Source organism: Lolium rigidum, chromosome 3 (assembly GCF_022539505.1).
Source record: "Lolium rigidum isolate FL_2022 chromosome 3, APGP_CSIRO_Lrig_0.1, whole genome shotgun sequence".
Taxonomy (NCBI): domain Eukaryota; kingdom Viridiplantae; phylum Streptophyta; class Magnoliopsida; order Poales; family Poaceae; genus Lolium; species Lolium rigidum.
The window spans coordinates 364,524,169-364,538,752 of record NC_061510.1 but is presented as its reverse complement, the minus strand read 5'-3'; the positions used below and the strand labels follow the sequence as shown (position 1 = coordinate 364,538,752).

General features: G+C 44.6%; 1 protein-coding gene across 1 annotated transcript; it reads right to left on the bottom strand.

Annotated features, from left to right (window-relative positions):
* Window positions 1-4,848: 4,848 nt before the first annotated feature.
* On the bottom strand, window positions 4,849-5,767 carry LOC124697348. Its single transcript, XM_047229952.1, has 2 exons — window positions 5,685-5,767; window positions 4,849-5,054 (listed from the first exon to the last, which is right to left on the bottom strand). Exons 1-2 carry the CDS (start codon window positions 5,731-5,733, stop codon window positions 4,849-4,851), a joined length of 255 nt encoding a protein of 84 aa, XP_047085908.1. The 5' UTR covers window positions 5,734-5,767.
* Between the last annotated feature and the right edge of the window lie 8,817 nt (window positions 5,768-14,584).

The following is a 14,584-nucleotide window of genomic DNA, read 5'->3' as shown; positions in this document are numbered from 1 at the left end:
CATCCTCGTCCATCGCCTCGGAACTGTCCTCCTCCTTGTCCTTGTTCTTGCCCTTGCCTCCTTTGCCGCGTGGGCGGTGCTTCCGGGCTCGCTTGTATCCTGCCTCCGGGTCATTCTTGAGGTCGTTGACCCACTTGCAGTTGCGGTTGGTGTGAGTGGACTTCCCTGTAGCCGGATCCAAGTGGGCCAGGCAGGGCATGTCTCTGTACTCCTCGTAGGTTTGCGGAGCGCGGGATCCGCCGGCGGTGACCTCGGTGCCATGCTGTCGACCCCTGCCGGCTCCGCCTCCACGGCCGCGTCCTCTTCCGCCTCCACGAACCTCCGCGTTGGAACGCCATGGCGACCATCTCGGATCCGCCACTCTTTTGGTCATCAGGGTTTTTGCGCTTGTGGCCGCTGTTGTTACCGTTATCACGGTTCTTCTTTTGCTGGTGCAGGGGGATTGCTGTAGCTGCGATATCACCGCCTGCGTCGTCATCGGCGGCAGTGTGATCACTGGCGATGGAGATCATCTCATCCAAAGTCAGTTTGTTGGCGTTAGCCAAACATGTAAGCTTATGCCTCAGCAATCCTCCTCTCTGCAGTCCACCAATAAATGCGTACATGGCAGTGGTGTGATCGACGTTTTCGCACTCGTTCCTGCATGCCAACCATCGTGTGAGGAAGTTTCTTGAGGTTTCTCCCTTCTTCTGGATACAAGCTTGCAGGTCGCTTGCTGTGGCAGGTCTTTTGTAGGTGCCCCTGAAGTGTTTCTCAAAAGCGGTCTTCAAGTCGAACCAGCAAAAGATGGAGTTCTTCTCGAGGTCGCTGAGCCAGATCCGGGCTGGTCCTACAAGGTACAACTGGAGCATGCGGCAGGCGATGTTAGGGGTTCCTCCGGCGAAGGTTACTGCATTGTAGTAGTCCTCAATCCAGGTATCCGGCCTTTCGGTGCCATCGTAATGCTTCGATTTCCGGGTAGCTTGAGGGAGCTCCTTGGCTTTGGTTCCTCTCGAATCATCCCGCCAAAGCACTTCGGACCAATGTAGTCGGTTACGTACTCGTTAAGGCGGTCTCGTGCGTCGCGCGAGCCGTGGCGGGGAGATTTTGAGCGTGAGCGAGATCTCCGGCCATTGCCTCCGCCTCCACCTCCGCCGCCACCGCTAGGTGGTGGTGAGGGAGACCTGCGAGGTGGGCGGTCGGACTTCTTGCTTCCGCCATCTGAATCTCCACGACCTTCCTGGTGCTGACTCCGGCTTCTGTGGCTGCCCTCGCCTTGGCGCTGGCTGCCCTGGTCATTCCGGCGGGGCTCCGGGTTACGGCTCCGACGAGGCTCTGGGTCGCGGCTCCTACGAGGTTCAGGATCGCGGTTCCGGCGGGGTTCTGGGCCCCGGTCTTCATTCCGACTCCTCCTAGGCTCGGGCTCACGAACATTGTTCTGGTTCCGGCGAGGTTCCGGCGAGCGCTCCCTGTTTCTGTTTCTTGGCAGCACGTTGTCGCGGATAACAATCGCACCGTGCCCTATGGGCCTGGTGTTTCCGGCTGGACTACGGTGGCGAGGGGGTCGCGGGTAACCGTTGGGCGGAGGAGAGGGGTTGCGGTATCTGTCTCGTCCGGAGTACATCGCGTCCTTTCCCTTTCTTGGATCCGACGGAGGCGTCTGTGATGGGACGGGGATTGGATTTGGGTGTTCCCTGGCCCTTCTTCTGCGCTCTGAGGATCCGGTGTGTGATTCATCGTCGGGATGCCGATCGGCGCGGGCGTCCTTCTGCGCGGTGGATACACAGTTATCCGGATTGGATTCCAACCTGCGCGAAGTATCTGCCTTGCTCTGCTGCTGCATTGCTGAAGCGACAAGTGTGCGGAGATGGTTGATATCAACTTCTTCGTCTTTCTTCTTCAGCAATTCCGCCGCTTTCAGCATGTTGTCCTTTGGAGTTTCCAGCGGCTGGTGAACTGCGGGCGTGTTGAAGGCTATCCTGCGAGGCGGAATTGCTTCTCTGACAATACGATCAGCCTCCGCCTGCGCGTAGGTCATCTTTACTTCCCACTCAGCCCTCATGCTCTTGACGTGCTCGAGTGTGTTAGTAATCTCGCGGTCCTGTCTGTCGAAGTTTTCCAGCCAGGCTGCATGATCTGCCCTTCCTATCTTTAATGCAGCTTCGGCGTCGGCGAGCCTCTTGGCTGTGGCCAGCATCTCCTTTCTGGCGGTTTCTAGAGCCTCCAGATCTGCGGCGTGGCCCGGAGTTATAGGTGTGTTAAGAACTGCTCGTGCGGCCACCTCTTCTGCTGACAGGATTTCCTCCGAAGGAGAATCCCTTTGGGGTCGCACCCGAGACATTGGAGATCCTTGTTGGGATGGTTCCGACTGGCTGACTTGGTCTCCAGATCCGGTTTGTCCCAGCGCTGCTACCGTTGCGAGAACCTGCTTCGGTTGGGCGGAGCTGACCTCAGGCTGATCGCCGAGACCATACTCCTCCAACTTGCGCACGAAGTCATCAGATTCCATGGACGGGGTGTCTCCGGAAATTGGGCTCAGATTGCCCAAGATCGATTCTTCGACCGGAGCTTCGCTTTCTCCGACAGGCTGAGCCTGATCCGGATCTGCGTTGTTTTCCGGGGCCTCGACCTGCGCGGGACCGGCTCCGACTTCATGAGGGGCGGTTCCGGCGGTATGGGCCAAGAAGTGTACGAAGTGACACCTTTGCTTCTCTAACACCTGGGAAACCCAGGCGGATCTGCATTGGTCTTCCACCTTTGTTTCCTGCTCGGGGCGGATTGGGTGGGCTTTGAAATTTCCGGATCTAAGGCGGAATCTTCGCTAGGAAGTTCCAGTCGTCTCGGATCGGATCTTCGCGACCGCGTCCTGCTCAGCGGCGGTCGCGTCGGCGCTACTTACCGGTGGGTTTCCGTCGGAATTGACGGTTTCCCCGATGAAGATGTGTATGCCGCCAACTCGGGACGATGGAGAGCTTGACGGGGTCGGTTTTAGCCGGAATCCAACACTCATCCGGAGGGACGATCGGCAGATTTCCGGCGTAAAGGACACGCCCACAGCGATGGTGTCGTCGTAGCTTCCCATGGCGGAACCCTCCCGGTTCCGGCCTCCGGACGCCGCAGGCCCCACGGTGGGCGCCAGCCGTCGTTGCCTAATCGACGGTACCTCGGAGGAGGGATCCTCACGAGGGGAGAAGAAGTAGGGGCCATAGGGCGGAGTGCACACGGGACGGTGGTACGCGAGTTACCCAGCTTCGGAACACCCGCACGATGACGGGGCCTACTGCTGCTTGTGCCGGAATTATCCGGGCGCTTTCGCGTTGTTACAATGAGTTGTGGTTGTGCCTCTAGGGCTCCCGGGATCCGGCTTATAAAGGCGCACGGATCTAGGGTTTACATGGAGAGTCCTAGCCGGATTACGAACGGCCCTAACTACGGTACAATATCTTGCCGTGCACGTCACGGATCCGCCTTCCATATATGTCGTACTGGATCCGGGTTCCTCATGGGCCTCCATGGATCCGGGTTACTCCTATGTCGGCACGGATCCGGCCTGCTGATCCTGGGCTGGACTTCACCCTGCATGATCAACAGCAACTGGGCCGCCCGATGGGCCACATGCCTCACCACCATCTGTGGGCCACCCGGGCTTGCCGGATCTAGGCACTGTCGATGGTACACCTATGAAGTATACCCACAACAGACGCATCATATACTAACCCATATGAACGCACACACGCACACTCTACTCCTATGAGCACGTTTGAGAGACTGGGTCCAAGAAACTGATCCGGTAGGTCTTGAGATTCACATAGTTACCACAGAAGAATATTCCGCCTTTTACTGAGACATCAAAGTGTCAAATCTAAGATTTGAACTCTAGTGAGCTGGGGGTGCTAGTGCCCTTCTAACCATCTAACCACAGGTTGATTCTCACACCAGGATAACTAGCTAATGTATACTATGTGCATAACGATATCTTATATATAAGACCATAACGATGTGCATAACTAGCCATTTTTTCCTTGAACATGGGAGCACTTCTTCTTGTTGAGAAGAAGGCGCAAGATAGCCCAACGAACAAATTTACAAGGATAGCTCAAGATAATCTACTGAGGCTAGTTTTGTTTGTGGCTGCAAGTATTCTCTAGTACAAATGAGTAGCAAGGAGGAAAAGAACTGCTGGTTATTTCTTTTTCTGCATGAAATAGATTGAATGTTAGTCTTTCCGTTTTTATTTAGTTTGCGTTTTAGCTTTTTTCAAAGTCAAGCTTTACAAAAAAGATCCAAAAATATAGCAAAAAATATCAACAACCATAATACCACACACATATAATATGAAAATATAGCTTGAGATGATTTTAATACAGTATTTTTTGCATTGTGAGTGTCGATTTTTTTCTAAATATTTAATGAAATTTTATAATATTTAACTTTGACTAAACCTAAAATGCAAATTAATTGTTAACGGCGAAGGGGTAGTATTTTACTTCTGTTAGAATCTAACATTTCACCTGAAATTGTTATCCTAGTTTACACCAATCAACACGCTATCCGCTTCAGAGAGCTATCGACTTGTTTCCAATTTGCTCCCTGTGACTTCAAATTAATACTCTCGGACTCCCAGCTAGTTTTTTTTTTATATTATTGTTTACTCTTTCGATTTTATGTGCTTGGCACCGTACGAGGCCACATGGAGTTGTCGATTACACTGCCTGCCGGCCATGCAAATGCTACACACAAACTTGCGTTGAGTTCGTTATTAATCTTTATCGGAAGACAAACTTGCTGCAGATTTATTCAACTCAAACCCCAGGGCGCCGACGATGAACAAGACCAACGCGGGCGTGTATCTAGTTCGATTTCATGGTTTCAGCCACTCGTCTTGGGGCACTTCTGACTAGTGCCGTCGTCGAGGTGGAGCACGCAGCCCTTGCCATCCTCTGGCGCGCAGACGCAGGCGCACCCTTCGAACACCTTGCCGGGGCGGTTGGCACAGGTGATGTTCCCTCCCTGGATGCACCGGATGATGTCGCAGGTCGGCGCGGCGTCACCCACGTCCCCGAACACCACGAGCGCTGCTTGATCAAGAGACCAGAGCATCAAAGAGAGAGTGCTGTAGCGGAAGCTGAAGGATAAGGATCAAGGTTTAAAATAGCGCGCTATTTCTCCGCTAATATCACGTAATAGTATATTTGGAGGGTCTACGCTAAATTTTAGTAATTTTTCTCGCTATGGCGCTATTTGTAAAATAGCATGATATATCGTGCTAAAACTTCATAGCGTTAGCGCGCTATTTTTTCAAGCCAGGTTGCTTTCACTTTTCGGTTGTAATGAACTGCAATATGTTGATTCCTCTTCTAGATTAGAACTTAATATCGTTAATGCTGATGATTCTTAATAAAGAATTTATAATATGTTGTTGCCTTATGAAATACTGATGTTAGCCTTCTGAAAAATTGGAGATCTATTTGTTGCATGTGGCTATGTATGTATGATTTAGTTATTTTTAGACTAAATATCTAACCTTTTTAGCGAAATCTTTTATTTTTAGACTATATTTGATATTTTTTCAAAACGCTATTTGAAATATAGCACGCAATTAGCACGATATAGCGTCCATAGCGTCTGAAGGAGACCGACGCTATTTTATTTAGCACGCTATTTTAAACCTTGATAAGGATACGAAATCACAGATGGACACTTACCAGAGAGGAGGAGGACGAAGGTGAGCGAGAGCTTCATGGTGGCAGCCATGGATGTGCTTTTGTGCGTTGCGCTTGCGTCGTGGGATCTGTGGCTGCAGACTTGCAGTTGCGGTGCCGGAGCCGGCCGGTGCGTTTATATAAGGGCATCTCCAGCGGCGCGACGCAAATGGTCGTTTTCGTCCGCCGTGATCGGAAATGCGTCTGGCACCCTCTCCAGCGGGGCGACGCAAAGTGACCGGGCCATCCGCGGAGACGTAAACCTGGCCCAAATATGCGCCTCGGATGCGTCTCTGCGGACACTGCGCGGATGCCGAAAGTGTCCGCTCATATCCGGTGGACGTTTCGTCGGGCACGCTTGACAGCGACCCTGCGTCTGAAAGGACACGGATGTCGCCTAGAGGGGGGGGGGTGAATAGGCGATTTAAAACTTTTACGAGATGGGCTTAACAAATGCGGAATAAAACTAGCGTTTACTTTGTCAAGCTCAAAGCCTATATACTATGGTTCACCTATGTGCACCAACAACTTATTCTAAGCAAGAGTTCACCTATGTGCACCAACAACTTATGCTAAGCAATACAAGCAAGTATGTGATAGCAAGATATATATAACTTCAAGCACGATGGCTATCACAAGGTAAAGTGCATAAGTAAAGAGCTCGGGTATAGAGATAACCGAGGCACGCGGGAGACGATGATTTATCCCGGAGTTCACACTCTTGCGAGTGCTAATCTCCGGTGGAGAGGTGCGGTTGCTTAGTGCTCCCGAACGCCACAAGAGGCTCACCTTGAGGTGTGGTTGCTCGATGCACACCAACGCCACAAAGGCCTCACCCCAAGATGCGGTACTCACACCACACACCGAACGCCACGAAGGCGCCTCACCTAAATCTCCGGTGACCCTCACCACAAAGGCCTAGGTCACGGTTCCACTAAGGGATTTCCTTCGAGGCGGAAACCGGGCCTTACACAAAGATTGGGGCACACATCCACAACTTAATTGGAGGCTCCCAACAAACCGCCACAAAGGCCTAGAATCCGTCTAGGGTTCCAAGAACCCAAGAGTAACAACCTTCTTGCTTTCACCACCACGAATCACCGTGGAGAACTCAAACCGATGCACCAAATGCAATGGCAAGAACACCACAAAGATGCTCAAGTCCTTCTCTCTCAAATTCCAACAAAGCTACAAAAGCTATTGGGGGAATAAGAGAGGAAGAACAAAGGGGAGAACACAAAATTCTCCAAGATCTAGATCCCAAAGATTCACTCACAAAGAGATAATTTGGTTTGGTCAAAGTGTGGATCTAGATCTCCTCTCTCTTTTCCCTCAAAATGGGGCAAGAATCATGGAGGGATAGAGAGATAGGGCAAGCTTCTCAAGAACAACAATGGAGGAGAGAGAGAGTGGAAGAAGCAACATCCCAAGGAGGAAGAAGGGGGTATTTATACCCCCCCAAGAAAATCGAGCCGTTGCAGACTATCGAGGGCCGGATAATCCGGCCTAAGTGGGGGCCGGATAATCCGCCCCCCGGATAATCCGGCCTCAGGGACAAAACCTGGTCAAAATCCGGCCAAAAATCCGGCCCCTATACTGAGCAGCAATTCCCCAGGTCCTTAGCCGTTTCGAGGGGGCCGGATATTTCCGAAATATCCGGCCCGGATAATCCGGCCCGGATATTTCTGAAATATCCGGCCCAAGTAAACTGCAGAAACACCAAAACTAAAACGGGCATAACTTTAGCATCCGGACTCCGATTTTGATGATCTTGGGCTTGTTTTGAAGCTAGGAACAAGCTCTACAAGATCATGCAGGAAACCATCATAGTCCAACAAGGGAGGATAGAAACAAATGATGAAAGGTTTGACCTATCTCAAAAAGACATACCGGTAAAACCTCCAATCTCGAAAATGCAACAAGTTTCCCGTGCAAAAACCATTCTTGATGAACTAGAGCTTGTCATGAGAATAAGCACAAGCTCTAAATCATCACATGGATAAGATCCAAATGACAACCAAGAAAGATGATGAACCAAACTCGAAAACGCAACAAGTGATCTATGCGAAATCTGTTTTCGATGAACTAGAGCTTGTCATGAGAATAAGCACAAGCTCTAAAACATCACATGGATAAGGTCCAAATGACAACCAAGAAAGATGATGCAAGGATGCAAAGGTTTGAGATCTCTCCGAACGATACGATCGAGTTACTCACTCGAGAACCCTCTTGATAGTACGGCAACTAAACTATAAACCGGTCTCCAACTACACTATGAGACCGGTGAGAAAGAAACCCTATCAAGAGCAAACCTTATACTTGCGCATTCCACTTGAGCTTGATGAAGACGATCTTGACCTTAACAAGATGGAACGCATTTCTTGCTTGTGCTTGCTTGACGAAGTCTTGTAGATTGCTCCCCCATAAACCACCATGGGAGAGCTTATTCTTCGGTGCATCTTCGCATATCCATGATCACCATATGGATGGCAAGACTCAAGCAAAGGATCTCTTCGAGATGGCTCATCTTGAACTTGCACATCATTTCTCCATGGCAAGCTTCAAGCTTATGAACTCTTCGAGTTGGCTCATCTTGAACTTGCACTACATTTCTTCATTCTTCATCATGTTGATGTCTTGAAGTAACTTGAGGGCTCACTACATCTTCATCTTCAAGACATACTTGACACTTGATATCCTTCATCAATTTCTTCTTATTGCAACCTTGAAGCCAACATATGGTTCAAGAATTGCCTATGGACAACTCCTACAAATATAACTCAATGCAAACATTAGTCCATAGGGATTGTCATTAATTACCAAAACCACACATGGGGGCTCCATGCACTTTCAATCTCCCCCATTTTGGTAATTGATGACAATCTCTTTGAGAGGGTTTATATAAGGAATTTAAGTAACAAATAAGTTGAATATATAGAGCAAACTCCCCCATAATATATGCATGTGTGAATGATCTTGACTTTCATTGCATATATTGGCATTCAAAGCCTAGTGGAGTTTCCTCTAAATATTAAACTATGCAAAGCAACAAGATGCAATGCAATAAAGGCACATGCTTAAGCACAAAGCAAAGACATAACCAAATTCACTTAAACCCTCCAAACTTCTCCCCCATTGGCACCAATTGCCGAAATGGGTGAAAAATTTAGAAGGCCAATATAGTGAGAGTTCCTCCATAGCGTGTGCATTTCTCATAATTTGAGTGGAATCAAATGCACATATCCAATGACGAATATTCGGAAGGAATCACACTATAGATAGGATCAAAGATTGCAAAAAGATAACAAAGTCTAGAAGCTTCAACAAATGAAGCAAGCAACCAAATGAACCACAAAGAGGATACCAAAAGAAAGATAGATATTATGATAAGATCAAGAAGATTGCTCTAAATAATATGAGTAAGCTCCCCAAGGTTTGTGCACAAAACTAGACAATTTGCATTGGAGTATAAAGTGCACAAACATGGAATCATCACTCCCATAATATCATTCAAAAACAAAAGATACCAAGTGAATCAAACTCTAATGATCACCACAAGATAGTGCTCTAAATCAAATGAGGAACTCCCCAAGGTACATGCATAAATTAAAATGTTGTATTTGAATACAATATGCATAACATGGAATCCTCACTCCCTCATTTAAAACACAAACATTTGTAATAGATCATAGATAGAAAAGTAAGCTAAACACTTGCAACAAACAAATAGTTGAGCAACAAGTAAGAGGCACCATAATAAAAGGCTCAACCAAGATGATATGTGAAAGGCATGATAAAACATATTATAAGACTATTACAAGGATGAGCAAAAAGCATCATCATAGTCTTCAATGAATTATATTGCTTAGCATGACCAATCAACACGCAATAAATAAATAAGATATCAAAAGGAGATGTATCATCTCTTATGTGTATAAGTTTCTCTAAGTGGGCAATATCACAAAGATATTTATCCACAAAGAAACATGCACACACAAAATAGATACGCAAGAAAAATAGTATGATATCCAAGACGAAGTCATGCAATATACCAATAAGAATTTTTTCTTAATAGCATGGCCAAAGGCTCAATTTTATCTTATTGTACATTCATGAATTTCAACCACAAACAAATAAAATACATCAAAAATATCAACAAGGGATAGAAGATAGTTGGGATGCATTTGAGAAAGGCAACAAGTATCACAAACGAGGATACCAAAAGAAGTAACTAAATTTGCACTTTCATCTATATTGCACATGTGAGAGCCTTGAGGAATTGATATGCAATAAAATTGCTAGATAGGCATAGTTGGGATGGATGAATCATGAGCATGATTTAAAATACTTCCCAACAAATGCATTCATCTCAAATTACTCACATTCACAATAAAGAAGTTTCATTAAGACTATTGCAAGAAGCACAACATTTGCAAATCAAGAGATTCATGCCAAGATGCAACCATAAGGTTGGATACAAGAAAAGTATGCATGACAAGATACTTGTTACCAAGATAGCATTGGTGTGGATGTAGTAGATATGTGTTCGTTGACCATCCTAGCTTGCCTCAAGTTACCATTGAGTCACCACTTCTTTCCAAGAGTGAGACAAGCATCCAATGCATATCCATTGTACCTAACACAAAGGTAAGTACAAAATGGTCCCCAAACTAATTGGGTCCGAAGTAGTTAGACACACTACAACATATAGGACAAACTCCACAATTCTATGTGCATATAGATATGAAATTAAATTTCATGCACATCTTAGCCAAATTAGGATTTGATGGAGTTTACCCTATATATTGGATCAAAGAAAGTGACACATGCCATAAGATATACATATATTAAATATGCATGCACAATACTTTCAAGAACCAAAGGAAGATACAATTTGGACAAAAACACCAAATAAACCAAGCGACAATGGTTGTCCAAATTATATCAAAGAATCAAATCAACACAAGATTGACTCCAAAGACTTATCTCATTATAAGAAGCTAATTAAACCTAAGCACAAAGGAATGAGATAACCAACTCCCAAGAGAGCAAGGTTCCAACAAATAAAACAAACCCTCGACACTTTTTATGATGGCACAAAGTACCAAAAAGAAAATTTATGTCTCCCAAAACCAATTTTTTGATAAAGATCAAGAGAAGTTTAAGCATTATAACAAATCTAGGAGAGCTCCCCCAAGATTAGTGCATTATCTAGGATTTAGAATATGGATACAAAATGCACAAAACTAGGATCATCACGCTACCTATATCTACTAAAAATGCTAAGAAAGTTTGAATAGACAAATTAGATCCATAAGATGCAAGGAAGACACATGGGAGTCAAAGCATAACAAATTCATGGAAATAAATAAGGCAATATAAATACAAGAGCCAATGTAGATATGATCAATAAATATCTACCTCATAATTGATTACCAATTGTCCTAGGACAAGAGGTATTAGGAAATATTTCCCGGTGGTAGTTTGTAAGTATACATAAGATCATATTTACAACGAACAAAGCATATGGTAAAAGATAAGAGTTAACCATCATGCAAAGATAGTTTCTTGATAGCTTCATTTAGTCATACCAACATGCAAGGCAATTAATAGTATTCATACCAACATGCAAAGCAATTAATAGTATTCATACCAACATGCAAAGCAATTAATAGTATGACTTGAAGCACATGGTTTTCCAAAAATGTATTGAGGGACACGTTGTGAAAGACCATGCCAAGAAAAACTTTCACAAATAAGATCCACAAATATATTAGCAATGAAGCCATTTAAGCAAGTTGGAGCTTGTTTGAGCAAACATGCCACATAGGAGAGAGATAATTTACGGTATCAATTCTATGTGACACAACCTCAAATGTTCACATTTTCTAGGCTTGTAATATGCACAAAGCTTATTACTCCCCAATAATGTGATAAGGAATTTATTTTCACAAGAGGCAAATAAGATCCAAGTAGAGATATTAATGGACATTAGAATTTGAATTTCTCATGAAGATGACATACCACATAGCGACTAGATAATCTCACAATATCAATTCTAAGTGATATTCCTCATGTACACACATTATTTAGGATCATGAAATTCCCAAAGGAATATCACTCCTCCAAAATGGGATTGTCCATTAATCGCTCATAAGAGCCATATAAGAGACAACAAGATGCAAAGAGGCTCCAACACAAACACAAATACATGGTGTGCAACCCAACATGCATAGACTTGATTTCTCAAGAAAAGCAAGTAGGAAGCACAACATATACAAACACATGTTAGGAACAAAACTAACACATGCAAAGGGGCGAGTAACTTTCAATATAAATGAGTTGAGCACATGTTACCGCAAGGAGGAACATTGATCATATGATAGAAGCAAGATAACCAAGACTTGGCTTGAGATAATATAAATGATGAAGATCCCTTAATTCTTCATGATGTAGCCAAGTCTCCAATGCCCTCCAACAAGCACCTATTGATCAAGTTTTGGATTGTTGGTCCCCAACTAAGTTGGGTCCTAAGAGGTTAGTCACAATAGGCTTGGCAACCCAAATGGTTCTTTTCTTGACACCACTTTGAGCACCAACATATTTGGCAAACACATTGCCACCCTCATCCTTACGAAGAGAATAAACATCATCAATGGAGATAGAGTTGGATGAGGTACCAATAGTGCAAAAGGAGGAGATGTGGCCCTTCTCACGGCATATGTAGCAAGTTCTTTTCTTCTCCTTCTTCTCACTAGATTTCTCCACAATGGGAGCATTGGCTTGATTCTTCTTGGGAAGTGGAATTTCTTCAACTTGAGGTTGAATATGAGTTTGAGCTTGAGGCCGCTTCCCTTTTTGCTTCTTCTTCAAAGGGCAAGATCTAACATGGTGCCCTTCAATTTTGCACTTGAAGCAAACAATCTTGGCCGGGTCTTTGACTTGTACTTGGCACTTCTTCTTGTTGTTGTTGTTGGACTTGAATCCAAGTCCACTCTTGTCATTGGGGGATTGTTGCACACTTAACATCGTGTCAAGTTTGCATTTCCATTCATGACTCTTTACCAAGTCATTCTTCAAATAAGTGACTTGAGCCTTGAGCTCTTTGATTTCCTCTACATGGTTAGTAACAATACAAGTACTAGAGGAAGTAGAACCTTCATTGTTAGAGCAACAAGGCAAGGAAGATAATTCATCACAAGATTTAGCAATACTATGAGTGGATGAATTACTAGGACTAGCACATGGCAATATAGCATTTTGGGTAGTAGTGCTAGTATCCACATGAGGCTCACAAGGTGTTTCCTTTGATATGATAGCCTCATGAGCTAACTTTAGCCTATCATGAGAAGCTAGAAGATCCTCATGGGAGCTAGAAAGTTTTCCATGATTTTCTTCCAATTTGCCATAATTTCTAGTTAGCAACTCAAGTTGAGCCCTTAGCTCAACATTCTCCTTCAAGATAGATGCTTCACAAGAAGTAGAGTTAGTAGCACAAGCATCATCACAAGACATATTAAGAAGAGAGGGTAACATAGCATGCTCTTTTAAATATGAAGCTTGTAGTTGCTCATATGACTTGGTGAGGATAGAGTGTTCGCTCTCCAAGGCCTTGTGGGCCTTGTCTAGATCATCTAGATCCTTAACAAGTTTATCATGACCAACACCAACTTTGGACTTTTCATTTTGAAGCAATTTTAATTTAGCTTTAGCATGGTCTCTTTCTTTAGTGAGTTTAGCAAATATTTCATTTTGAGACACCTCAAGGGTTTCAAGTTGCTCCTCAAGAGAGGCTACGGTCTCTTGTTCTTCTTCAAGGTCATTCTTTAAGGATGCTACATCATCGGCATACTCTCGTTCAAGAGCACCCTTTTTATCAATGGTGTTCTCATGCATCCAAATAAGTTTTTGGCTCTCAATAGCGGTAGTCAAGATTTCAAAGAAGTGAGAGCTAGCAATTTTATCTTTGTAAAGAACCTTGAATACACTCTCACCTTTATCGCGTAGAGAGACAACCCAATCCTCTTCTTCATATTCATCCTCATCCTTATCACCACGAGAAATATTAGGTTCCATGGTAGGAGGTACCGTGGAACCCTTGGCCATAAGGCATATATGAGGACCGTGAGATAAAGATGAGGAGTTACTTGAGGCTCCTTTCAAGATCTTGTCTTGACCAATAGAATCTTTGGTTTCCTCTACATTGTTAGCCACACAACAACTAGAGGAAATAGAAGCATTTTTATCATGGCCACAAGACAAATCAAGCATATCATCATGAGATTTATTCAAGCAACTTACACATGATATGCAAGGACTATCAACACAAGCATGTAAATCATTTCTAGTGCTAGATGTGTTTCAGTCCAAAGATGAAGCATTGCAATGAGATAGAGATGAAGAATCATCAATAGTAAGCTCAATATCAACATTGCAATTTTCATCACCACTCACCATATCTTTACCTTGTGTCTTACCACACTTTGGTGAAGTGGATGAAGATGAGAACTCATCACGGCCGGAAGTGGAAGCAAAACAATCATCCTCAATGATATTGGACACATCATATTTATCTTGAAGCTTTGTCCATAATTCATGAGCGCTCCCAAAAGGCATGATTGAAGAAGTAACTACATTGCTCACAACAATGGAAAACAGATGAGAAGCAAGAGCATCGAGGCAAGAGTTTTTCTCCTCCTCAAGAGATAAATTTTGAGGATCCTTAGGAGAAGAAAAACCCATGTCAAGAAATCGCTCCATGTCCAGGGACATACGCCGCAAAATATTAAGCACATAAATTTTCCATAGATCATAATTTGTGCCATCAAATATAAACAAGTTATTGTGCGCTAATCCCCTAACCGACATCTTTACTCTCAAGGCGGTGAAGCCTAAGAATGAGA

Coding starts and splice junctions, on each gene's coding strand:
- LOC124697348 (XM_047229952.1), bottom strand. CDS start 5,733: ATGGCTGCCACCATGAAGCTCTCGCTCACCTTCGTCCTCCTCCTCTCT. Junction 5,055..5,684: donor CTTCGTCCTCCTCCTCTCTG/GTAAGTGTCCAT, acceptor TTGATCAAGCAG/CGCTCGTGGTGTTCGGGGAC.